This window comes from Melospiza melodia, chromosome 1 (assembly GCF_035770615.1).
Source record: "Melospiza melodia melodia isolate bMelMel2 chromosome 1, bMelMel2.pri, whole genome shotgun sequence".
Lineage (NCBI taxonomy): Eukaryota > Metazoa > Chordata > Aves > Passeriformes > Passerellidae > Melospiza > Melospiza melodia.
In genome coordinates this window covers 32,359,563-32,387,012 of record NC_086194.1, presented here as the reverse complement: position 1 = coordinate 32,387,012, position 27,450 = coordinate 32,359,563, and the positions used below count along the sequence as shown (strand labels likewise).

General features: G+C 42.9%; 1 protein-coding gene across 1 annotated transcript in view; it reads left to right on the top strand.

Annotated features, from left to right (window-relative positions):
* Positions 1-27,450, top strand: part of RAPGEF5 (Rap guanine nucleotide exchange factor 5) — a 156,381-nt gene that overhangs the window by 78,246 nt on the left and 50,685 nt on the right. The window contains exons 10-11 of the mRNA XM_063153017.1: positions 13,709-13,812; positions 14,156-14,244. Of these exons, the coding sequence (XP_063009087.1) occupies positions 13,709-13,812; positions 14,156-14,244 (193 nt within the window). The remainder of the gene's footprint in view (positions 1-13,708; positions 13,813-14,155; positions 14,245-27,450) is intronic.

Genomic DNA, 27,450 nt, shown 5'->3' with positions numbered 1-27,450 from the left:
TTTTAGCACAGTATAATATTTAATAAGCTAAAGCTTAAAATCTGATGAATTGGCAATGATTTTGTGATTTGATATTCAGAAAGAATGTGTCCTGAATACCAAATGAGTGAAAGTTGCTGTGGAATATCATTGCTACATTTTTTACTTTGACCTTGAGAACTGAGTTGGTTTAGTGTTTTTACACTGCTAACCTTGAAACACAGTAATTGGAAAAACAGTGCTGAAGGTTAGCAGTGCTTTTTCTTGAGTTATCATAGGGGAATGGTTTGAAGTTTATGGGGGTGGAGAGAAATTGTCTTCAAGACCTTCAAATAGCCTTAAAGTTTTGGTGATGACAGCACTTTAACTTATCGTTATCCTAAAAGTGTCCTTCTGTGCTAGTGAAGCCTTACATAGCTAAAAGAAAAAGTAACTGCAGAAAGGGGTTTAAGTATGCCCAGGAAGCTGCTGACAAATCTTTTCTGAAGCTGCAGAAATATAGCCTCCTGCACTGGGGATGTGAGCCCTCACAAAATATCCTTGGTGCAGCCTTGTTTTGTAGGTCAGGTGAATAGCTATGGGTAGAGATCATACTTGCCATGTCAAGTAAATGCTCATGAGCCCAAGTCTCATCCCCCTCTTTGCTGGTTGCTAGCAGGCAGCCAATGCACCAGTACAGATGAAGGGTAGGTGAAGAAAGATGCTTTGCATAGGGAGGGTTTTGTCTGGAATAAACAGAGGCATAAGACAGAAACAACAGGCTTGTGGTTTCATTTTTTTTTCTTTGCTGAATGGATAGTTACATTGTAAACTGCACATTCATTATTTGCACTGGAAAAAAATTCTGACATATTTCAGGAGCATTAGATAGTGATCACTTGTATTTTAAGGGAGCAGAAGAAAGTGTAAGCAACCTCTGCTTAGGGTCATCTGAAAATATAATTAATTTTATTAAAAAATTTAACAGAAACCTAGTGTTTTAGTTGGGATTTTAGACTTTTTCTTTCCCCTACCCCCCCCTGCCCCTCACTGTGGTCTCCATGTTTCTGATTTCCTCCAATGCATGTGTTAAAATTCAAGGCATCTATAAGGCACATGTCCTCCTGACCTAGTGCTGTAGTTATGATGATGCATAAAATAAATCATTGCAATTATGGAGGCAGACTCAAGCACTTAGTAACTCATGCAATTGCTCCTTGAAACATGACTGCACTGAAGAAAGGATCATTAGTTATTTCCCTGGAGTACTTGGATATTGTAACCCTCTCCACAGGGTTCTATTAGGGAGTTAAGACCCGGTCATCTGTCCATACATCTCATTTTATGTTTCTGTTACTCAAAGGCTCTGTGATAGATGGTGAATTCCAGACTGTGTGTCTTCTTCACCCTCAACATCTCCTTATCTATCAAAGTTCAGGTCAAATAGTAAATGACCAACCACGTGGGAAGGAAGAACCCAACAATGACAAAGTAAACAGGTTTAAGAAGTAATTTCTGGAAGGACTTAGGAGAGAAGGTGGATTTATGAGATTTATGACATAGAAATAATTTCCTGAGCAGGCATAAAGAAGTTGGTGAGATGAGATCTCACATTATACATGAAAAGGATGTAGCTCTAGAAAGCTATATAAACTGTTTGAAGCTATGATGGTCAGGAAGGAATCAAAGCTGGAAATGGGGGAAGGGAAGACGGGATCAGAGATATGTGAGAGTTTCAGTATTCCTTGTGTGGCATAAAAGGTGTTGGCAGTGTCTAAGTAGTCTGTAGTATGTAGTCTGAGAGTAATGGGATGTGATGAGAGAAGAAGATGAAGATCCCATTGTCAGCAGAAAATTGCAGCCTGTGGTGAAGCCTTTGTTGGCTGAAGAAATCACTGTGCATACAGTATGATATCAGAAGCTGATAAGTGGCATCATGGAGTGTCCCTCTCTCCCTAATGGTAACACCAGCTTGCTCAGGAGGAGATACTTCAAGGAAGGAGAAGGGAGTGACCCAAGGGAGATTGTTTGGGAACCTGGTGTCAATGCTGCTCCTCATGGTGAATTTAGCTGAAGAGAGAAGGAGCCTTATGTAGGCATGATAGTGGCTGAAGAAGAGCTAGAGAAGGGCAGCAGGGAAGTACAGTGAAAGCCCAGTGGCTGATGGATGGTCTGTCAGTAGAGCAGCATGGTTTGAGGGGTTGTTCTGAAGAGAGCTGTCCCCTACCACGTGGAGAAAGGAAGGCTATGTCAGGCAGAGCTGGTATGTTAGCTGCTGATAATATCAGAGCCCAGCAAAACATGCAGCAGCCTGGCTAAGGGTAGATCAGATGTCCTCGTTTTGGAGGCGGCAACATCCCTCAGAAGGGTGGAGCAGATGGCTGGAGGCAGCAACAGCTCCAGCTCCAGCTTGATGTGCTCCTGCATGTCTGGCAGCCTCCACGCTGGCAGCAAGGCTTTTCCTTCCAGGGCTGCTGTGAATGGTCTTCTGGTGCAGGGGCTACAACACCATTTGACATACCCTGTCATTGTAAGGTTTTGTGGTTTTGACTGAGGTGAATCCCAGCAAAACATTCAATATTTGATCCTCTTTTTCCAGTATTTCTTCCTATTCTAATGACAGAGCTAGTTAAATCCCCCCACACAAAAATAACATTGGATTACTTCTGCCAACTTTTTGCAGAAGAGACAGTAAAATCTGGACTGTGCCACAGTTCTGCATGTGTTCCTCCTCAGAGGAACCATTCCCTGCGGAGGAGGTCACACAAGGAGGCAGATGAGTGTTTACTCAAGATGCCTTGCATCTCATTGCAGATACAATGTGATTTACTAGTTGCCATGGTAACAGTGCTTTTTTCATTCCATAACTTGAATAAATGTTGAGGTTGCCCTTGGTATAACTAACTTAGCTCCCTTCTAAAGCTGAGCACGATTGTATTATCTAAGGAAAGCAGAGAGGAGACTCCCTACTGAAATAAATTTAGAGCATGTAAGCATGCAACAAGCAGGTACATGATTCCATCAGGCACAAAATAAGGAATAAATTAATATATGATTATCTAAAATTATAAAATATAAAGAAATATAAAACGTTGCTTCATAATGTGGTGTCATACATTTTTCTGTAATTTGTATTGTTTGTGACACTTTGGTTTTCTTCAATACATGAAAACTTATTTAATAATTTTATGGCTATTTCTTTATATAGGTATGCAAAAAAGCACTTTTCTTCTTTTTTCTTGTTGTAATCCTGCAATGAAATTCCTTTATTTCATGGGTGCTATAACCTCCAGTTCTGAATTAATTATTGCTGGCAAGAGTTGATTGTTAACCTGCTCTTTCCCACCTCCCTTATTCTTTCATGTTTTCCTTTTGTTAATTGTGGACAACGAATATTATACCAAAACAAATGGGTCCTTTAATTTGCTCCCGTGCATGTAACATTAGAAAAAAGCATTCTAGATAGAAGCAGCCTGATTTTTCTCATTTCTATAGTTACTATTGGCATCAGTGAATATTTTATCCTGCATAATAAATGCAGAATCACATCTCCTGCTATTAGGTGGAAGGAGTGAGTTTTATTTTTCATTCTAACTCCTTTTCCTTTTTTTTTTTTTTGGCAGCTTTATTGCATGCTCTACAGATTTCTGTCTACTTAGGATCTGTTATCAAGTCTGTGAGCGACTAGTGGCTTATCTATGTTTGAATGATTTAGATTCATGAATTAATTAACAAGAAAAGAACCATTAGAAAGCATTAGTGAAAAGGCTGGTGATTTCAGGCTATTTTGGAGAGAATTAGAACTGTCATCCAAACCCAAGGAAATTGTAGCCATTGTGATTCATGCTTTCCTCAAAAGAAATCACTGTATTATGTCTAACTTAGTTGAAAACAACCACCAAACCACAGGATATAAATTCTATTTTGTGATGACTGTTATTGGTCTAGCAGTTAAATAAATTGTTTTGATTTTAAACATTAGCTTTGGATTGTTTTTTTTTTCCCTACTCCTTTACTCAGTGCTTTTTCACACTTGCATTTAAATGTCAGTGCATTTGAGAGAGTTTGGTTCGGGAGTTCTTGAGAATGAGCTTGAGCTTTATATAGTATTCTCAGTTTTAGAGAACCCTTTTCTTAAGCCTTTTATGAGGTCAGATCCAGCTCCTGACCTTTGCTGAATACTCTTTTTAGAAAAATTATCTGCATCCTTCCTTGAGAACAACACTTCAACAAGGAGATATATGCCTTACAGTGATAAATGTAATAAGCAGCAATAGGCAAGTTTTAACCTTCCTAGTTTGCAATTGTGGCTTATAATGGGAATAGTATACAAATTTTATTTTATTTTATTTTTATTGGAATGATGGCATTGGCAGCCTTGAGAAGTATCATAGATATAAGTCAAGAGACAAAGTTTTCTCTCAGAGACAGTAAGGGGGTAAGCGAATTTATAAAATATAAAAATAATATTTGCTACACACCTAGTATGAATTGCAGTGAAAGACAAAGAAAGGCATCATCAGTCTTGTCTGCTTGACTTAGAAGTTGTATGTGTTCAGAACTGGTAATTAGAGCAATATAAGGCTAACAGTGTCATATATTTGCTGCCATCTCTCTTCCATTCCTTCAGAAGACCTTATTTATCACTGCTTCCATTATAAGGGTTGTAAGGCCTTTGTACACATGTCCTTACCAAGGTGAATATTATTCTACATTAATAAATTAAATCTACTAACATTAGTCAGCTGTGTTCTGTGGTTCTCATTCTTGAGTGAAAGCTGTATGGGCGCTGCCAGAGAAGTCAAATTCCAGCCCTGTTAGATGTTAATCAAGTTGTTATCTATTTCCTCTCAAATGCCAGTAATTTCTAGAACTTCACCCATCCGATGTTAGGATTATTCTGTCAAGTATAATTTCTGTACATCTACACACTTATATACATATATCCACATTTTTCTTTCCTTAAACCATATGGTAATAATAGTATGTGTCATCAGTCCTAGGGTATCCAGGTTAAATCTGCAGTCCTCCTTGAAGCCTTGGCACTCCTCCTCCCTTCCTGGCTGAAACATAAGTCCTGCAGTTTTTATATCATTTCCTTCATGCTCTTCACTGCAGCTAAGGCTTGAACCACTGCCACTAACACCACTGAAGATACTGTTCCAGTGTCTTCCAGAGAGCTGGGGGATTGAACTGTTTCATCTACATACTTCTATTCTATTCTATTCTATTCTATTCTATTCTATTCTATTCTATTCTATTCTATTCTATTCTATTCTATTCTATTCTATTCTATTCTATTCTATTCTATTCTATTCTATTCTATTCTATTCTATTCTATTCTATTCTATTCTCAAAAGGAGGTACTTGCATCTGGTCCTTGAGTTTTTGTCCTGAAGGAAACTTTACATTTTGGGGAAGTAAACAGTTATGATGCGGGTGAAAATAAGAGAGCTGCAAAACTCTCTTGAGGCAGAAATACAGCTTGAATTTTCCTGACACTTGCCTTGGGACCTGGACCTGCAGGCCTGTTGAGCTCCTGTGTGGCAGGGGATGCAGAAGCCCTGCCAGCCTGGGGTGGGCAGTTTGTGCAGGCAGAGGGGGGAAGCCTGGCTGGCTACTTTCTCTTCAAACTGACATGCTCTGGCACAGTTTCAGTTGTACTGAATTCATATTTTTTCAGTGAAAAGAAAAAGTTTCATTGGGAAATTTGCAACCAGCTCCATACCCCACCACATTAATTGCAAGGCCACTGGAGGGTATTGTTGGCATCTGCCCTTTTTGTTCTAGTCATGTTAATTTGCCCTGGTGTGGTGCAGGTTTTTCTACAGATACAGAAGCTCTAAGCCTCCAATTCTTCTGTATACTGACATTTTTTCAAGTACATGCTGTCCTGCCAGCTGTGAGAGAATGAGATAATATTAATACCATCATCCCATCTTCTGTCTTGCTACACTCCCTTCCCCTTTCTTTTCTCCCCTCTGTTTTCGTACAGTTGCAGAGAAAAGGTCTTCTCAGTTGTCCTTGCCAAGGTGGTAGCTCTCTGTCAGGCTGTCAGATTTACCCACTAATAGCTATGAAGAGTCTGCTCCAAGGAAAGGAAAACTGAAATGCATAGCCTTCAGTTGCTGTGAGAAGACATTTCTCATTAACCAACAAAGAGTTGTGGAGTGTTGAGGTTATGATAGCATTACTTTGGTGGTTGTGACACCAGTAATGATTTTCTTCATATTATGTTAGAAAGTGTGCCCTTTTTCCTGTGTTAGAGGTTCCTTCCTTTCATTAAAGTCCAATCCTTAAAGTGTTCTCACTTTAAATATATTTAGAGGAAATTGGGGGCTAGTCAGGGGTACAAACAATTCGGTCTCTGTTAGGACACTTCTTGCATATCCAAACAGTGTATCTGCAACTGTACTGCAGCTCAGCACCACTGAAGTGTGCCACAGAGAAATGTACACCAGGATTCCTGTTTTCAGTCATGGATTTTATGCTTCTGTTATTTTCCAAAGAATATTAAGGGTTTTTTTCTTTTTAACTGTGTACCCTCTTGCGGTTGAACTTCATCTTAAAGCTCTTTTCCAACAAAAACATTTCTATGATTCTATGAAAATCTTAATGAGGTTTCTCTTTTTTCACTTCTTTTGCTTTTCTTTAACTACACAAACTTATTTCATATTTTCAAGTGGCCTGCACAAGGAACCCCCTCACCCTACTTGTAGTTGGACCACTGCTTGAGAACAACATACAAGTGAGTTTTTGGTTTTTTTTTCCCCTAGGACCTGGCTGCAGCCCTTCAGCTCACATAAGGACTCGCATTTAGCACTGCCCTATTCCCCTGAGCGGTTGCTTTCTTCTTAGTAATAGAGAAAGCAGAAATAATCCTACTCTCAGCAGTTTTGGGATTACAGGCAAAAATTGTGTTCCTTGATGTATGACTGTGTAGGGATATTAATCTTTTCCCTGATGCCTGTTGTCTGTCATCTCTTGTCTTACCAGCACTGTCCTTTTGACCCCTCTACAAGGATAACTTGTTATTAACGTTGCCTTTGCTGCCGATGCTCAGTATGCAGATGACAGCACAACAGTTTTTCTAAAAGGGCTTGTTCTGTGCATTATCACACACAGTATTCACAACTGGCTTCAGCAACAAAGGATTTTTATTATTTTTTTTTCCTGTGTTGTGGCTTGTGCCCATTTTATCACCATTTGTGTAGCTGATAAATTCAGAGGAGGTTGTGCTAAGTCAAATGTTGTTGTTGTGCATCTGTCAGGCTGATAGCTCAGTGTGAGACCACTAGGAAGTTTTGGTACAATGCCTGGGTGTTTTTTCCTGAAGGGAGGTTGTGATTGAAAATTCAGAGTGTTTTACAGATTGGTCAGAAGTCACTGAGAGCCAAAACAAAATCGCTGTGTGAGGCATTTTAATGTCATTAGTCAATTTCTACCAGTATACCGTGATTAGCCCACATTTATTAAAGGATTTAACAACTGCAGGGGAAAACAAAAATATTAGAGTACAGAGAACTGAGGAAAAGATCATAGCATCACAAAAATAATAAAATGCAATATGTATATCCTATAAGCTGTATTTTGTAGTGAAATGAAATAGCACAGCCTTAGGTAACTTTTTTTTTATGCTTAAGAATTGCCATATGACAAACTTCTGTTGATAGTCCTGCAGCCCTTTAAGGTAATTTTTCCCTTGATATTTGGAAAAAGCAGTGATCTTGCAACTTCAAAACAAGCAGTCCCATTGAAAACGTTTCATGTTTTGGTATTTTAAATTGAGGTAGAGTAATAACTATTTTTTTATTTTCATCTTTCTGAAATAGAGAGAGGGTAACCACTGCAGAAAAAATACTGGTCTCCTCCTTACATAGGGGTTGGGCTGTACTGGTGACTTTGAAAGCTTTTCTCCCGTGGTAGTTGAAAGTGAATCAAACATCTCAATGCAGATTTTGATCTCTCTTGAAACTCTGTGAAATGCAGTAACATATTCTGAGATGGATTATCAACAGAGATCAGAGATATTGTCATCTGCCCTCACATTAATTGTGATCTGTCCACTTCCATTTTTTTCTCAAATGAAAGGGAATAGCCTGTGAAGAATAGAGTAATTTTTGTACATGTTTGTACTTTCATGACTTTAGACCTAATTTTTCAGTTGCCACAATAACAGGTCCCAGGGAGAAACACAGAGAAGTGTAAGAAGGTGATCATCCTTAGTCTTGATAGAAGTTGTATGACAGTGTATCTTAGATCTGTTAATAGACTATGTTTTGTTGTCTTTCTTTTATTTCCCCTTTCCCATTCTTTTATGCTTGCAATATAAATGTGCCTATATTTTATAGCCAGGACTCACCTCATTGTCTAGCAAATGTCTCATGCTGTAAGACTTCATTTTCCATTGCTTCTAGGAGTTTTTGCATATTTTCTGTTTATTCTGAAAGGTGTCTGCCTCAGCCTATGTAATTCTATATGAAAAATGCAGTCAACATTGTTCAGAAGCAGCTAAGAGTGAAGTTAGGGGTAAATCCTGTGTTGCTATATTAAAAAAAAATTGGCAGCAGTTCTCTGAAAAGCTCTTATGCCCTTATTATTCTGAGGTGGGATCTGAAATTCCTTTGTGGTTTTTTTGCCATCTTCATAAATATTTGCCCAAATATGACCCGAGTTAGAGGCCAAAAAATGCAGTTTGTACAAGCTCTGTGAAGAGTTTCTAGAGCTCTGGAGGTTAATGTTTGAAGGCTCTGAAAGCTGCAAGCATGCTTCAGCCTGAGCTGTGAAGGGTTTTCTGTACAGCTGCAGCTCCTGGCTGTTACAACCAGAATGTGCCTGTAGGATGTAATGAGCCAGGATGGAGATTTAGCTCTGTCACTTTTGGTGTGTCCAACCTCAGGGGGCAGGTTTGGGGACCTCAGTGCCACTCTGCAAAGGCCTTTTGTCTTAGCTTGGACCCAGTCTCCAAGTCTCAACATATGCTGAACAAGGAAGAGTTGTAGGGATGGAGCAGGACAGAGTGAAAAAACCCAGTATTTTATTCAAAGGAACTACATTAGATAATGCAAAGATTACCTGTCAATGTTTCTCAGTTTTTTTGACTTGACTTTTCTGTATTTTTCATGTTCTTGTAATTCTTCTTTTGCATGGATAGTATATACCAGAGATATTATAACACCCAAGCAAAAAGACATCTTCCCAGCAAAACAATCAGTCTTTGGAAATGAGGATCTTGTTACTTTGTGGCTTTTGTCAGGCTCTGTCACCAGTTTGAGAACTTTCCCTTCATGGGCAGTCAAAGCTTCTCTGCACTTGTTCTTCTGACCCCACTTCCTGGCTCTGCTCTTGTGTTTCACACTGCTTGGATATGTTCCTGTGTGCACAGGGAAGCTCCTTAATTTCATTGAGGGCAGCAGTCTCCTCTTCAGAACACAAACAGCCCTGGGAATCCTCTGTGTTCGCCTTTTCCCGTACCTCTCAAGGGCATGACCTGGCACCAGCATCAAAAGACATAGAGGCAGACGTGATTGGCATTATCTGATTGTGTTGAGTCAGTTTTACCAAATTATGCTAGGAAAACAAAATGTTCCTGCCCTCCATAACTTCTAGAAGAGGCAATTTCTTTGTCATTTAATGTGATTCTTGAGCAGATAATCTGTGTAAAGTTTGCTGTGTTGCATGTTGCCCAAGGAAGATTCTCCTTGCCTTTGCTTAGTTGTTTGGCAGCAGGAAAATCTGCCTGTGCAGTGGATTTTCCATGCTCCATTAAGTTTATAGATGCCTTATAGGTTATCTCTTAGTTCCTTCATGACTTTTTTACCCACTGAAACCGGCAGTGTGTGAATCTCTCTGGCTCTGGTATTGGCTGGGGTAGCTCTGGGTCTGACTCCTTTTTAACAAAAGCAGGTGAAGAGATGTTGGCCAAAAGTTTTGTCATTGGGAAATGCATAGTTTGCATTGCTGGTTAGGGATGTGCCAGCATAACAGGCATTTCAGTAATGGGTAACATAGATACAGAAATTAATCTTTGCACAGTTGTCCTGTCCTGGAGAAATTATGTGAACATGGATTTTCTTTTCAGTGAAGCAGGCTTCTGAATATACTGTTGCAGAGCATAATGGTTTTTTTTCCTCTTAGAAAGCTGGTGGAAAGCAGAGCAGTTTTTAAATGCTATTTCTAGCAGTGGAGGTTTCTCACAGGAAGAGAGGAGTCAGTGCATTCTGGGTGTTGGATTCTTTTTTAATTAATTAAAAGGCCAAACTCAGGAATGCAAAGAACACAGAAATATCCCTGATACCAAAGTTACCAGTCGCTTTGGCCAGAGATTGAGTTTTCCCCTGCCAATTGCAAACAATCCAGAAACCTAATGGCTTCCATAAGGAAGCCAGCCCACTGTGGCTGTTTTCAACAATGTCATCCATAGGTTCCTTCTGCTTCCTTCTTCCTCTGTGCTAATTCAGGGGGTCATATTCCTGCTCATGCAAAGTGTAACTCACAAGTTGAGGCCCGCTAAGCAATGACTTCCAGCTGTTTCATTCCTGTAAGCATATAAATATTTATACCACCCCAGGGTTCCTTTCATGCTGAAAATAAAGGTAGCACTTGTCTGCTGTTAAAATATATTACCCAGGAGATAAATGGCTTACCCCAGTATTAGGAAGATGGATGAGAGGTGTGGAAAATTGGCTATAATATTGGTTGGAAGATCCACTGAGTCCAGAGAACCTTGCTGTTTACTTGAAACTCCTGCTGGGAACTGACATCGAGGTTGATAGTGCTGTGTTTAGCTATCAGGAGATGATTAATTAAAAGCTGTAATAAATGTGAAATATAGTGGCTGACAGATGCAGAGCCAGCTAAATTTCCTTGTGATGGGTAATGTGCACCATGGATTGATTATAACATGCTAACAGGATGTGAATGGTGCTTTTGAAGGTACAGATGAGACAGGGAGAGTGCACATAAGGCCACATGTAAAGTGAGATGGGAGTGTACCTCTGTGGCATTTGGGTGCTCTACCCCTTTCTGTCCCACCTCAAATCCAAATGCATTCTGATCGAGGCTGCTGGGAGTAATTTCCTACCCACTGCCTGGAGCAAAGTAAATATCAGATAGGCAGTGTGGGGGGCTCAAATCCAGCTGCCAGTGCAGCACCACCCAAGTGAACTGGGATGCTGTGGTGGCCTCTCTGCCCTGATCCATAAAACGAGAGCTGGTGATGCTGTGCCTCTGTTGCCCTGCATGGCCGGCACAGGCTGCAAGGGCTGTGTGAAGGTCTGGCAAACTGCTGGAAGGCTTCCTTGCTAATTGGAGGCGTGATGAGAACGTCTCTTGAGTCAGTCGGCTGGCTCTCAGGGACTCGGCCAGGGCGCTGCCTTGCCCTTCAGTACACGCTGCTGTCACTTGGGGGCCCCTCGCATCCTCCTCATCAGTCACTGGCTGTAGACGGAGCATGCTGAGAGCAGCTCGGTTTTCTTCCAGCAAGAATTATTTCACGGACCATTCCAGGTTCTGGTAAATGAAGCGTGCCTTGATGTCATTTCAGAGTAATATCTGTATTGAAATCGGAACTTGTGAAAATACGTAGGACTTGCCTATGTGCTTTGCTTTGTTCAGGTTAATTGTTGTGGCTTGTTGTATGATTAAAGGGCCTGACTGGACACAAAAATATGTCATGTATAAGTGGAGGTTTAATGAAATAGTAATTCTTCCCTAAAGTGAGATTGTGTTTGATATAAGATAGCAAAATAAAGAAATTCTCTATTCTTCTCTTTTTTTGGGGGAAATATTTATTATAGGTAATGAAAATCCAACTTGAACCCAATTGGCCTTAGTTTTGCCCAATTTTTGATAAAATAGATTGATTTTTCTCTTCCTAGAAATTGCTGAAATTGGCAAGAACAAGAGGAAGAGCCTTATGAAAATCTTACTATTGGGGCACTTTATGCTGTAAATTTGGAAACACCTACACCACAGGTTTTTTGAAAATATCTCTGCCTAGTCAGATGCTGAAGGGGAAACACTGTCTTCCACACCAACCATTGTTAATGTCCTTTCATTATGAAAGAGCTTTCACCCTCCCAGTGCTCCCTGTTGAGTTGCTGCCAGCTGCTCATGTATGTAATGTATATGGGTGTGCTTAAAATCCATTCCCATCTATGAGGAAATAGATGGCTTGTACAAATACAGCACCATACATCACATACATTCTCCATATGTGCTGCAGTTTGGAATGTCAGTGAGCACAGGGAAATGAGGATCCGGGCTATTTTAGAGGATGGAAATGCCAGAGAAGGGACAGAGAAATGGAGCGATTTGTTTGTTTGGATAAATCTCCCTTTTGCTGAATTGCTTTAATGCTGTGCCTGATCTTCCTCTCCTTCTCTTTTGCTGCTTCTTTCATTGCAGTTTTTCAAATATATAGGCAACAAAAAACCACGGCCAGTGAAATGGAAGATTACAATTATGCATCAGTATTCCTGTAACGTGGCTGCTCAATAATGTCTCCTGGGAGTGTTACAATGAATATCTGACATTAATTGGCTCAGTACCTGTATGTCAGACCTTGCAGAAATTTAATAGATCAATTCTACATGTTCTTTACTGATAAAGAAAACTTCTTCAGGGCAAGGACTACATCTTTGGGCACGCCTGTACCACAATGACAACGAGAAGTATCAGTCCAATTCACTGGGTCTCAGAATAAAAAATTAAATAATAGAAAGAGGAATCACAAAGTGGTTTCTCTCCCTTGTTTTGCCAGGGTAGCTCTGTTCCTTAACATTTTTTAACCCATTTGAAGTCTGTTAACTGCTGGATACTGTACACTTCATGCACAAATGCTGTTTTCTCTTCTTTGAGTACCAACATGTATAGCCTTCATACGCGTGTTTGACATACTGAACAATATAACTAAACCAGGTCAGAATTAGAGGAACAGCACCTACTGGGATGTACTTGCATTGAAACAGCTGCCTCTTTTGTGTCGCGCACTCTGCGGTGACTGAGCGTGCCAGGAGGATCTGGCAGGGGGCTGCGCGCCGCTCTCCGGCAGCCGCCGCGTTTCAAAGCGCCCTGCTCAGTCAGCAGCCAGCGCTCGGCTCCCGCTCTGCTCCGTCAGCTGCCTCGGGCTGCGCCGGGCATGAGGGCTGCGTGTGCGCTAATGGATCATGGCTCACCTCCTGCCCGTTTCAGGGGGAAAGTCGCTGTACAAACCGCAGCTTAGCCAAAATTCACGCACACGGCCGTCGCTGGGCTGAACTTCTGTGGGGGCGTTTGTTTCCCAAGTTAAAAAGTTGTTGAAAAGAAGGGAGAGTACGCCGAGTATTTTAGGAGATGCTCAGAGGTACACATGACATGCCTGCCCCACTGTTTGTATTGCCTTTACTGAAGTACAGCAGAGAAGGTTTACAGAAGGTGTATTCTGCCTCTCTATTACTGGCACGCTCGGGAGCACCTGCCGCTTTCAGACTATTGTTACCTGTCCCCTGCTTTGTTCGACTGTCTGGGAATTAAACAAACCATCACCTTGCGGACACGGAAACCCGCATATTCAAAGCGCACTCCCACCGCCTTCTGCGAATTAAAATCCAACACACGGAGCCCAGTGCCTCTCACAAAGGGACCCCGGGGTGCAAAGAGCCCCCTCCCCAGTCTAAGCCCCCGGGCGGCGGGATGGCAGCCCCAGCCCCGACCCCGGCGGGCACTGACCGCGCTCTCTCTGTCCCTCTGTCTCTCCCTGCCTCTGAAGGTGGACGATGGAGGCGGCGGCGAGCGGGCGCGGGAGGCGGCCGGCGCGGCGCTGGTGCTGCGGAAGGTGTGGTCACGCAGCCCGGCCCCCGAGCGGCGCGGGAGGTAAGGCTTCCGCGGCTCCGGGCGTGCGGGGCTGGGCCGGCCGGGCCGGGCTGGGCTCGGCGGCGGCGGCGGGCGGGGCGGCGGCCCGCGGCCCCGGCAGGGCGATGGCCCCCGCGGGGGGAGCTTAGGGCCCGGCGGCGGCGCGCAGGGAGCGGGGCGCCATGGGCAGCGGCAGGGTGCGGGTGCCCGAGGCGCTGGCGGGCCGCGGCGGGGAGCGGCCGCTGCCCACCTTCGACGTGCCTTACTTCAAGTACATCGACGAGGAGGACGAGGAGGATGAGTGGAGCAGCCGCTCGCAGTCCTCCACCGAGGATGACTCCGGGGACTCTCTGCTTTCCGACAGATACGTGGTGGTGTCGGGGACGCCGGAGAAGATTTTGGAGCATCTCCTCAGCGACCTGCACCTGGAAGCCGCCCAGGACAAAGAGACGGGTAAGGAGCGAGCCTGGCGGAGGGGAGGCGGCGGCCGGGGATGGGGGAGAGGTGCCGGTGCCGGCAGAGCGGCGCGGGGATCGCTCCCGGGCACCCCTGGCCGAAAGCCGCTGGCAGCCGGGCGTGCAGCCGGGCGATGCGGGAGCAATCCCCGGGCGGTGGCGGAGCGGCGCCGGCCCCGGGGCAGGAGCGCTGGCGGCAGCGGAGCCGCTCGGCAGCAACTTGAACCGGTTCACCTTCGGCTGCGGCTGCCGCCGGGGCAGCGCAGGCTGCGGCGGGCTTTGTACAGCACCGTGTCCCTGCCGGCAGGGCTGCCATCCCTCGTAGCCCGCAGCTGCTCCTGTATCCATCCGGATGCTTGCAGTGCGCCTCACCTCCCTGCCAGCTATCTGTTTTGCCACCACCCCGGTACTTTGGCACGTCTGTTTCATTAAAACGGCTTATAAATTTCCTCATAGCCCGGGGCACACCGTATCGCCCAGTGCTCTGCTTGTTTGTCTTCAACCAGAGATATTTCATTCCAGCCTAGAGCAATTTTATCTGAGTCGGGCTACTTGACATGCATGCAGTTTAATTTCCAGCTGGATCTCTTGGATATATGCACAGCTCGCTGTCACCAAGAGCTCATGGAGTAGTTTATCAGAAGTGACTGTAACCTGCCATTCATAGATGCTTTTAATGGAAGCAGCCAGGGCAGTGAGACTTTTGGAGGTCCTGAATACTGAAGAGGAGGGTAGGAGGCTGTCAATGGCACTATGTATTTAGTCATCCCCAAAAGGGTTAAAATGCATACTCCTGATGCCTGTATATATCTTTCTCTACAAATGAGATTACTGAGAATAAACACACGTTAATCCTTTTAAATGTCTGAAAATATAAATAACATCCGTGATTCCCAAAGGAATGTTTCAGAACAAGTCATTAGTTTAATGTGGGACAATAGGCATGTTCCTAGTGCCGATGTGTCAGTGCCCCAAAGAAACACATAGTGTCTGCCAGTGATATTATTACAATGTTTCGAGTGCTGCTTTTGTCTGCCTAGACATTAATATTTAGTGCAGAGAGAGGCTGTGATTGTTTTCCTTCCACAGATGCACAGGCTAGTTATGGGTGTAATTTACTTGAACCAGCTCATTGGCAGTGTAGTGAGGATCCTTCCTTGGCCTTTTAAGGTCAAATATTGGAATAGAATAAGTTTTCTCATTAATGTTTATCACACAAAGATTGGACAACAACAGCTGCCAGTCTTTATAGTCTGCTTCACCTTATTTTATAAGCTCGCAATCTTGCTGGAAAACAAATATACTTTCAGTAGTGATATGCATTATATTTTGGTGTTTGTAAAAGCAAAGCACTCCTTATGTAAAGCGTTAGATGCTGTATACATCCTCCCATGTACTACCTTTTTTTTATCTCTTTACTCTCCCTCACATCCCTGAGAGGCTGTTCCCAAGCCTGGTCTTTTTGTTGTACAGAGAGGCTGGTAAACTGTCCTCAAAGCAAATGTTAAACCATTACTTGCTTGGTTGTTAGCAGATGGTAAAGTATTTAAAGGTTGATTAGCTTCCCCTCACCTCTGCCTTATCCTAGCTCCTTTGGAAAGAAACAATTAAGCTCTGCCCTGTAGCTGGGGTTAACTGGATCCCAGGGGCAGAACAAAGTAGCTGTGCCTTTGGTTTTTTGCCATCACAAAGATGTGTGCTAAACTTGCCCAGCAGCCCTACACTCTCTCGAGGATAGTTCCTCAGATACCATTTTCTTCTGACTTTATCAATGTGATAATACAGAACTTCATCAAAATGTAAGACTTTAGGAGTTCTGTTTCCCAGTGGTTTATGAGGGGGATGCCCCGTAATGGTTTCAGCACCTTTTTTTGCAGACTCAGTTGCCTTTGGCATGAGGAAGTATGGGATGTTGTTTGTGCATATGTACAGCTTTGTGTGTGTACCTGAAGGCATCCTTCTGCCCTTTGGGTACTTGGATTTGCTGGGTTTTGCATTTTTTTCTAGTGCCAATCTGGCCCATCTCAGAGCCCTGCAGGCTTGTGTTTTAGCAGGCATAGCTTCACAGAACATAAAAGGACAATGTTGTACCCAGCTGCTGCTCCTGCTGTCTGTCTGCCAGCTCCAGGATGACTTCTGTGGCCTTTTGCTTTCCCTGCAGCCCCCAATGCAGTTTCCTTATTTGTGTCTGTAAAGAACAAGAGAAAGGGCTGTTCTTACATCCGAACGTGCACAGGGGGCTGTTGTTCTGTTCGACCCTTTGCACTGCTTCCCAAGGAGGGATGCTCTGCATGTTTTCATTCCCACCCTTTGGATACCAAATCATAACTGCAGCCCTCTGTGGTTGTTAACAGAAAAATCCACTGTCCTGGGGCTGGTGTGGTCACGGAACACTGCATTTTCCAAACACTGCCTTTTCCAAAGACTGAAATGGCTGGACGGTGTGCCATGGATTGCTCCCAGCCAGCCTCCATTTCCTAGCCCAAGTCGGCAGACACTGCTTGCACCTGAGAGCCTAAAGCAAGTTTTGGGGCTGGTCTGGAAAAAATTTTACTGGTGTCCAGCCCAGTCTCCAGGGCTTCCTTCAGCTGCTGCTCAACCTGCAGCAAGACACCTTAAGCACTCAGCTTAATAAACAGGTGGGGACCCAACCTGAAGAGTTATCCCAGTGTCTGTGCCATAACAGAGCACTGTTATAGCAGCTGAGGACACCTGAAGAGGACACTGCAGTCTGCAAAGCTAGACTAGTTTATTGCTCTGGTGACTTCCATAGGCAGGATGTCTGGAAAGCCTGGGCTTTGCAAGACTCTTTAGGCTTAGCTTACTTAGTAATTGTTTCATGACTGAGGGATTTTTGAGGTGACTGTGTCCAGGAGTGTATGCAAGTTCTTGGAATATCTTTAATTTGTGCTTGCCAGTCTTCCATCTCAAAGAGAGGAAGTTTTCATCTTGCTGAGGTACTAAAACCTGTAAAGTACCAACCCCCAAGACGACTGTTCTTCTTTCCTGCCATGGGATGGATGGAAATTTTAAATTTCTGTAAAAAACAAATTTTCTGAGTCATCTCTAAGGTGGTTGGAATCACTGGGGAATGTCTGCTGAGTGTGCATTTTAGAGTGCAATTTAAGGTTTTAAGAACTGCATAGAGAGATACACTCCAAATATGTCAGTATCTAGGTAGAAGATGCAAAACTCCTGGGCTAATCCTCATCAAGAGTGGGGATTAGAACAAGTAATCTTCAAGAGGCCAAATCTTACCATCTCAGAATCCCTAATCCCTCCCCATTGACTACACCATTTATTTAGAATCATTGTTCTTTTATGTAAAATCTTTATTTCTTGGATGTTAGCAGTATTTCCTTCTCTAGATGTTATCCTGATGTCATTTTTGGAGTTTCCTGTAGCTGGTCTCTCTTCAAACATACTGTCTTGCTTTGTGGTGGTTATGTTCAACATCTGGCAGCCTCTGGAATGTTGTAATGATCATCACATCCAGTGCTGCTGCTCCAGGCCTGCCTGGATCTCTCAGACCATTTCCTTCAGTCCATTGGGTCATGTCTCTCGGGCAGCTTAAGCAGAACATTGCTGAAGTAGAACATAATCTCGCCCACTGCATCTGCTGACACCACCATGTCTTCTACCTCCCTACTACAGGATTCATTTCAGGGAATGAACAGAGAAGAAATTAGTTTGTGGAGGTCTTTGAGAGCAAGAGGCAGAGGCAAAGTGTGATCTGGAGAAAGGAAATAAACGTGGGATGGTATGACTGGCACAACATGGTGGTGTTGGTATTAACTGATGTGTCTTTGTAGTGGACTGGCTGAGGGGGACTGTGACAAGGGGGAGGCTTGACAGTTTTGTTAGGCTCTTGCAGATGTTGGGATGGCAAATTATGCAGGGCCTGGAGAGAGATTAAAAGGACAGAAAAAGAGGACAAATCCTCATGATATAGCTAAAGGAGAGGCAGAAAAGTGTAAGTATGGTCTGGATTTCTTTGGAGTAGGAAAAGAAAGGAGTAATGACCTTTGTACCTTGCTATATCACCTTATCTGGGACTGTGCAGGATCCTTGGATTAGTGGGAACTCTCCCCTGTCATATAGAAGCAATTTTACCTTCAGGATTTTAACATACCACCTTGGAGGGGCCTTCAGACTATGTCTATTTGTCCTAGAAGTCCTGTGTAGTAAGAGCTACTTTTGTTTAACACATTCTGTTTCTGCCCTGCGCCAATGGCACTGCTGTGCTGTTGGGCAGTGGCACCCTCTGTGGTGTATGTGACCTTGGAGGAGAATCTCTCTTGCATCAACTGACTGTAGTCAGCTGCTCAATGAAGTTGTGAAAAAGGGACACAGCTCTGCCTTTTCTAGATTGTCTTTTGCTTAGTATTCCAAGAAAAAAGGCCTGATTGCTTTTTGAAAATTTTTTTCTTGGTTGTGAAGGATTTATTAGGGTTTTTTGCTCAGTGTGCTTTTCATTGATGATTAAAAGGTGCTGAAAAATGTACTCCTGTGACTGCCCCTCAGTCAGTGCAAGTGTATCTGATGCATGGTGGACTGATGTCAACAAGAATAAACACTTGCCCAACACTTTGTGATCCTACTTTCCAGGTTTTAGGATGGAGAGAATAAATGCCTGCTAACCCTTCCTCTTAACAGTCCTTCATAATGTAATGTTGTCACTCATAATTTTAAGGGATTTTGTAAACTCTTCCCTGAAGTTTTAGGAAGATTTGGTAAAATAAGTGGGCTCAATGCATATTACTGCCATGCTCATGGGAGGGGAATAAGATTTTAGCTGAGCACATCAATGTAAGAATAACAGAAAAGATAAAAAATACTAATATATGTCAGTGTTCAATATGAGAGAACCTGGGGAGGCTCTTGCAGAGGACCATTGCTTTATGCTGTGTGAGTCTAAGCTATCTCTAAATTAGACTGTCAGTAGAAGTAGGTTTAGAATAAATCAATAAAATGAATAGTAGCAAATCACCAGGATCAGATGTTACTCCCTGCAGACTTCTAAAGGAACTCTGATATGAAATTGCTGAACTCCTAACAGTGGTGTGTAATCTATCATATAAAGCAGCTTGAGTGGCAGAGGAAGGTGGAAAATGTGATACCAATTAAAAGAAATGGTTCTATTTGGGGAACATCTAAGTAATAAGGTTGTCATTTTATCAATACATTATTCTAGCATAAACTGGTGCTGGAGTTGAAGGAAGCAGTTCAGCCTTTTCCAGCCAGTCTTGCCACTGGTGCCTCTGTGCTTCTGCAGTATGCAATGTGATTCTGTAGCAGACCCAAAGCTGGTCCTAGTTGATCCTAACCTAGGAAATACTAAATTATTAATAAGTTTTAAGATCCACTTGATCTGTCAGTGACACAAAATTTGCTCCCCTGACACAGGGAGAGGGTGGCAGGGAGTGAGAGGTGGGCAGATGAGGACAGCGGGAGAGAAGGACTGGTGTCTTTAGCAGCTGGACTTGATTGCAGGAGTGTGATTAGATGCAAAATTTCAGCATGAAGTTATGAATTTGTGTTGGGAAATGGGGTGTCAGTACAGTAGATGCAGAAGAAAAAAATGCATACAGAAACTTACTGAGAAGGAGGAAATGTGGCAATTATTTTTTGCAGATCTCTCAGATCTTGTGTATCCTGTAGGGCTGTTAAATGTTTGAAAGAGCATCAGGATATATATGATCTGGTGTGCCTGTATCGTGTTCATATTTTCAAAATGTTTTTGATAAAGTCCCTTGCCAAAAATCCTGAAAGAAATTTAAAGATCATTTTGATCAGGAAGGAGATGCTTTTCAGGACTGATAATTACTTGAGAGAGAAGATGAAAGGTAGGAGTAAATTGTCTGTGTTTAAAATGGAGTGAATTCTCCATTGAAGACTGGGTGCTGCTGAGTGTGGGATAAAATCTGAGATAACAGTATGTGCTCCTATTATTAAATGGTTGATAAATAAAGCCATCGTTTCACCTGTGGTGGCCATGCAAGATGTTCTTGTACACCCTTTTATCCTCTCATCTGGCTGCCTGTTTTAGTTCTTGTGCTATGTCAGGAAGCTGATCCAACACAAAATTAGTCTCATGAAAGCAGTAAGAATGGGGCAGTGTAGAACTGGGAAAATAAGTTGGGAGCAGGCCCCTCGAACCAGCCCTATGGCTGCTGAAAGATGAAAGGAATAAAATCTGTGACTGCAGGATAAAATTGCAGATGGAATCCAAGTTTGAAAAATGCAAAGTAATGTGTTTTTCTACCATGAAGAAGAGGAAATTCTCATTATACATATTCAGCAGGGTGCTGACTTGACTATTATCATGTAGAAAATAGGTCTGTGGAGGTAGTGTGGATAGTTCTTGGCAATTTTTGATCAGCTCTGGTCAAAAAGGCAAGTAGTATTTAGGCTAATTAGGAAAAAAAGCCAAGCAAGAGCTGTAGTTATACCACTGTGTAACTGTGAAATATGGAATGTATAATATGATTCCTTCTCCCCCAGCTCAAGTTGAAAATGAAGTAAAGGGCAGCAAGGGTGATTAGAATTACAGATTACATACATCTAAGAAAAAATAGTCTAGGTCACGTCATTGTAGGAAGGCAACTTTTGGTAAAAGAGATTTATGGTGAGCTAGACTGACTGTTGTGTGGGGAAGGTGAGATGTAAAGATCGTTCATTGTTTCTCATAATGAGGCAAGTGTTTTGTAACACAGTGAATTTGGTTTATAACTAATAAAGAGAAGTGTTTTTCTGGTATAATGCACAGCTAAATGGTGGAATTTGTTGTTGTGAGTATTCTGTGGAAGCTGAAATTTGGGAAGGTTTAAACACAAACTAGGCAAAATCCTGGCAAAAACTCTATCACTGCAGTGATACCAATACGACTTACCATTTGGAAAGTCTACACTGCCTGTTGCTGGAAGATGGGAGGTTGTGTCTGAGGAAAATAACTCTGTATTAATCTTTTTTTGAGTTCTTTTTTGTTCTGTTGGGCATCCTCTGTCAAAGACCTGGTTGTTTTTATGGGGATCCTTGCTCTGACCCAGAGTACTGCTTGCAGCACGTTGCAGTTTGGAAAGAATTAATCAGAATCTAAGATTATAGTAAGATAGATGGGACAACTGAGTGAGTTGTTGTTTCAGATGGCAGCACAGTGGCAGCAGCATTTTCTGCTAAATGGCATGGTGGAACCTGAGGCTGGGACAAGAGAAGCTGGAGCTCTGGGTAGCATGAAATTGGGACCAAGGCTGCCAGCAGTGACACTGGCTTCTCAAAGGGAAGGTCTGACATTCTCTAACTGTACTTTGCCATGCTAGCCCACCTTGCTTCTACACTTGGCTTGATCTTGTGCCAAGTAGATTTAGGTAACTTAATAGGAAATATTTTTTTCCCCCTTTGATAGGATTATTTTCTGTCACAGTAGTGAGCTGAATCAGCTTGCAGAGGGAGCACCATGTCTGGGATTCACCACAGACAGACTGTGTCACACGCTGCAGTGCCGGAGATAATGGGAAATGCCAATGAGGGGAATATGTCTAAGATGCTCTCTAGTGTCAGGAGCTCAGCCAGTTTTTTCTGAGAAAAAACAGAGCCTGAAAAGGGTTTATTTGCACTTGGGCACTAAAACTTGTTTGGGCAAACTTTGGAAAGGCCGAGTCTGGGAATGCTGCTCCTGAATTGTCCCACCGTTGTATCCAATGACTGGGAAACTAGAATCAGCATGGGGAATGATAAACACTCTTATGCATGATCAGGACTCTCTTTGTAGATACAAATGGTATTTTTTCAGTTCATCATTGCAAATACATTTATGCTGTGAGTACATTTAGCAAGTTGGACCCTTTGAGGGAGAGAAAGTGACTGAGGTAGCCATCAAAAATCCACAGTTTTTCGTGTGTGTAGGAATTTCGGTGTGCCCAGGAGCACCAAAGCACTTTCTGCACTGCAGGCACCTAAATACATTATTTTTATACTCAATGCAAGAATACCTGGTAGAGCCCTAAGTGTTTAATATTCTGTGTTTGAGTCAAATTTGCAGAAGAAAAACCTACCATTCTATATGACAGCCAATTGGACCATAGAATTGTCAGTTTCTCAGTTTTTTCCCTGTAATTCAGTGATTCATTATTGCCAGTTGTTGCCTTTTGCTATGTGAGAAAGTGATAAGGAGCTGTCATGAAAGCCTAGTGTGAAACCATTTATTATGAAGATGTGCATTGTAGACAATATCAGGGATTTTGATGAACTTAGTTGTTTAAGCAGAAAGGAATTGGGAAGTGTAGGTCTATCAGGAGAATATTTTTTAGGGGTAAAAGTAATTTTCTTTTGACCGTGGGAAAGGCTTCTAAGTCAGAAAAGGCAGAAAATGTTCATTTGTTGTACTGCAAAATAAGCTTGGGGGATAGAAGCATTTTGATGAGGTACCTGGAAGATAAGATGTTATGACACTGGGAATTTGGTAAGGTTGTTGGAAATGTAACCCTGAAGACATTTAATCAGTTATTTGTAACATCCCTTTTGCTCTCATAACATTGGAAGTCTAAGTACTGTAACTATCAAATCAATGGAGAAAGTATTCCAGACACATGAAATTATATATTGTCATATATATATGTATAAATAACCAGATGCATTAAGTAGCTGAGATCATAAAGATACATGTTTGTATATTTCAAAAGCATTTCTGTAGAATTTTTTCTAGAATGATGCTTTTGATAATTCCTAATTGTCTGGTGGTGCTAAGCCAAGAAGTGCATGGAAGGCATAAAAAATTATTGGAGAATTTTATAAAAATTCTTGTATTTTAGTGGTAAAAAGAATAGCAGATCTTGCTTCTTAGGTTCTGTCTTAGTCTGAATCCTTTTCTAATCACTTGAGTGTGGCTGGTCAGTGTCAAATGTGGCAGAAATAACTTGTGTTCCCAGGTCAGAAGGTTCGGACTGAGGGCCACGAAGCTGAAGGGGCAAACTGAGTGTCTGCACAGGGGTCATGCCAAAGAAATGTCTCTCATCAAGAGGCCTTTCATCTTAGATATATGCCAAGCACTTAGGTTGATTCCCTGTCTGGCTCAAATGTTCCACAGGAGGTTAGGTCAGTTCCACAGCTGCAGGTCTGGAGATGAAGCAGACCAGGTACTTTCTGTAGCAAATAATATCATACTGCCTCTAGTGAGCCATATGAACACCAAAACAAGTCAACAGCAGCTGAGCGAAAGATCATAGCCAAATTCTGAAATGAACCTGAACTGTGGTAGCTCTTGCTCACTTCTGTCTACTGGAGATCCATTCCTCTGCAGAAGTTTCATCAAACCACCAAGAATGTGAAGGGAGAGGATAACCTCTACTGCAGAGGTGACACAGCTTTCTAGGTCTTCTCAGCCCCCAGATACAGCCCTGCTTCATAGTTTCCCAGAACATGGCTCACTGAAGCTGACTATAAAACATATACAATTATCTAAAAAGTGCTGTTTCTAGTAGATGAAAAGTGGGACCTGATTTTTAAGAGAGTAGCGTAAGAGGAATAGCAACAGATGGTGTGTGGGCTGGCAGGTCAGTTAACTGTGAGAGTAGGAACTGGAGCTGTAAAACTGAAATATCAATGTTGCTGCTTCTTGTAAAGTTTCTACACATCCTGTTCCTTCAGCGGGAGCCACAGAGCACCTTGTCCTTCTGGAACCCCAAACATGGGGCCATTCACCACAGGTCCCCCATTTCTTGTTCTCACTGCTTAGTGTAGTAGTCCTTTTGTTCCTTCTTAAGGCTGTTTACTATCAAACCCCGATCTGCAAGCTGTTGAAAAACTGGGCACTGTCATCCAGGTACTCTTCTTTGGTCACACCAAGATCCCCCAGCTGCTGACCTACACAAATGACTCTGATGTTGCTATTAGCACCTACTGTGATGGTTGTGGAGTTGGAACCTTGTTCTCAGGATACAGCAAAGCATCCTTTCCTGAAAGCAAGATCTGTAACAACATAAAGCTCAGAGATGGTACTCTGAAATTCAGATTTTTAAATTTATTTTTCTTTTATTGAAAAAGGCTTTTATGGAATGGGGGAATTTTTATGTAAGAATGCTGAAAAGATAAAACTGTATATTGACGTGCTTGCTGTATTGCTGAGTCCAAGAATACAGTTCCCATGCTGTCTTTGGAGTTTGAATTCCAGTGCTTTGGAGTTTGAGTTTCCAGCGCTCCAAGTTGCTATAATACAATGATTTTCTTGTGAGATGAAAGTTTTCTGAGGAATATAAAGAGCTCCTTCATTCCCCGCCCACAGGGTGGAAGGATGGATTCACTGCAGACCTGTGCTTTGAGGTTGTGTATTAAGAATCTGAAAGAAATCTGTTCTTCAAAGCGGCTTTTTTCCCTCTTGTGAACTAAATTTACTCTCATGCTGTTAATTCCTCCTTCCCCCGCAATCCTTCTTAACATGCCCTGAGTTCAAACAGTTTCACAGTACTATGGAGGTAGAAGCCTTGGTCTTTTTGTGAGCAAGAGTGGGACTGGTTTTGCCTATAGCCAAACTGCAATGATTGTTACTTTACTAGGCTCCCTGTCACGCTCCCTGTTACTGCTGTTAGGTGATGCTTGGTTGTGCAGTGCACTGATGCAGTCCTTTTCTTTCCCACTTTACTGCTTTCTGTAAATCCCTGGGCTCAGAGGTCACCCAGGGAGATTAAGAACAAAAAGGCACAACCCAAGACCTATTTGTGAACCATTAATTGGTATAGATTTCTGCCTATTTCCCAATGGGCTTTTTGTGGGCTCTTAAGACCTCCCTTAATAGCTGGGAACCCTGGGCTGCATTACTGCATGGAGTGCCTCTGCTTGCTGTGTAGCTGAATAAACACAATTGCTTGGGAGAGTGTGGGGCCTTGGCAAGCTGGTGCCAGCACACTCTGTGTTAGCAGGTGCAGCAGAGCCAGGCTCTGCCCTGCCCTGACAGTGGCTGCTGCCCTCTCTAGAATGTCCAAGGGGAAGGCAGGAAAAAGAGCAGATCAGACAGCAGCTGCTGAAGCCCACATTTGCTGTGTGCTGGGAGAGGTTGGCAGGGTGTTCTGTGGTGGTTTGTGATGTTTTGCTACGGTTTGATTTTAGTGGGCAAGGGAGAATATTGGCTGTTGGATGTAGAAATAGATGGTTGTAGTAGGAATACTTTTGTGAGAGAGGAGGGGCATGTCTAAAAAGGAGATAATGGAGCAGAATGCATTGAGCATAAATTCAGAAGATCTGTGCTTTAACTGCAGTTGGTAAACTCATAATGCAGGCTTTAAATTGCTGTTGCTTTTTTTAGAGGGAAAGGTTTGATCCAGTTTGGTATTACTTGGGGTGTATAACATCTTTCATGAGAGTCTATGTAGGCATTAGAGACAGTTCTGCTTGTTTTTTTAGACTGAATTTTGATGCTTTCAAAGATTGAAATAGGAGTAGAATTACAGCACTTTGACAGCCAAAGGTTTTTCATGAGATGTCAGTTACCCTCATGGAGTATAGCTGGCACTGACAGAAAGAGCTTTTCAGAATAGCATCAGTTACTGCAATAAAATACATTACTTGTCCCATCTTCTAGACAAGGTGAAAAATATTGATGTGAGCTGTAGCTGTGGCAGCAGCTTACACTGCTATCTTCCAAGCCAGGCTGAGATCATGAGATGACCTTGTCTTAGTCCAGAAAAGCTTGTGAAATCCTTCTAAAACCAAGATCATACTCCCTCTCTGATGTCAAAATATGATGGCTACAAGGACACTGAGTGCAAAACATTTTGGGGTGAGAGTTTGGGGAAAATAGATGAATGTAAAAAATGTGGCCGCATTGATGAGTCTAATTTTGATGGAAGCTAATCATAAAATACTTTGGTTTTCTTGTGATGGCAGTTGGCATGAATTGTGATTTTATTCCTTTGCTTGAACTTGAGTTTTGATGGAGATACAAATTGCCAGAATGAGAGATGTAATCATGGAGAAATCATGCTGTCTGACTTGGGACTGCTGGAAGCTTTTATACCTCACATTTTATTGCTTTTCAGTTTCGTTCCTTTTCTTTCCTTTTTCTACACTCTACATCCTCCTCCTGCCATTATCCCTCCTCCTCTCACTGCCACAATGCTCTGCCAATTCCACAAGAAGCCTTTCTTTAACCCTCTTCACATCCATTTCTTGGAATTTAGGGCTAGTTGACCTCTCTCTAGGAACCACTGCAGTTAAAACCAGAAGGCCAGTCTCGGTTTTGTTCTTTCCCAGCCGTGAATTCAGAGCCCCAGCATCAATGCAATAAAGAAACCCTTGTTGGATTTCATTCCCTGCCCCATAGGAGCCTTATCCATGAGATTTTGTTTGTTGATACTGTTGGTAACATCATGGGGGATGCACAGCCACAAGCTGGAAGCAAACAAACGACAGTGAAAAACAACCACAAACAAATAGCATTTGTCAGATCCCCGTTGTCAAAGGGTTTTCATTCAAAGCCTTAAAGCAGCAGTGGCCATGTACCATTGCCCCAAAGTGTGAAAACCACCATGAATAGGCAAATGCAAACATTTTGCTTATAAGCTACATCTCCTCTTACTGTCTGTAGATGTTATCTGTGTCTGTAGAGTTTAACCCTGTAACAGACAGGTGGAAAATTTCCATCCTGGTACCTGCCATCAAGCAGTGGCAGGGAGGCTACAGCAGGATGATTTAGCAATTGAGCACACACATGCATCCCACCTTCTGGCAGGCACAATGCCTCCTCACCTCCACTTCAGCTCGGCAGGCACTGAACAAAGAGGCTGCATGGGGGCAGCCAGGTGGTTCTCAGGATGGACAGACAGGTGCAGACCTGTGGCCTGCTGTGAGGAGGCAGCCCTGGACATGCTGCAGGCTCCTTGCTGTCCTCTCCCCTGGATGTCCCTGGAGCAGGGCAGGGAAGCAAAGGGACACTGTCTATTCCCTCCTGGCTCTCCTCGTGCACTGTAGGGCTCCTTGTGAATGCCTTGGAGGCTCCATCAGTGCTGGGGCTGCTGATGGCACAGAGCCCTTCCCCAGGGCAGTGTGGCACCCTGGAGAGCCACTGCCATCGTGGGACCTCTGAGGTTTGCTGTGGGCAAAGCACACAAGGACATTTTGGGATGTGATCAGTTGGGAAAGCTGGGTGTGTTGGACAAGTGAAGTCTAAAGCTGTAAGGCAGGGGGAGGTCTCTGCCAGCTGAAACTGGGCTTC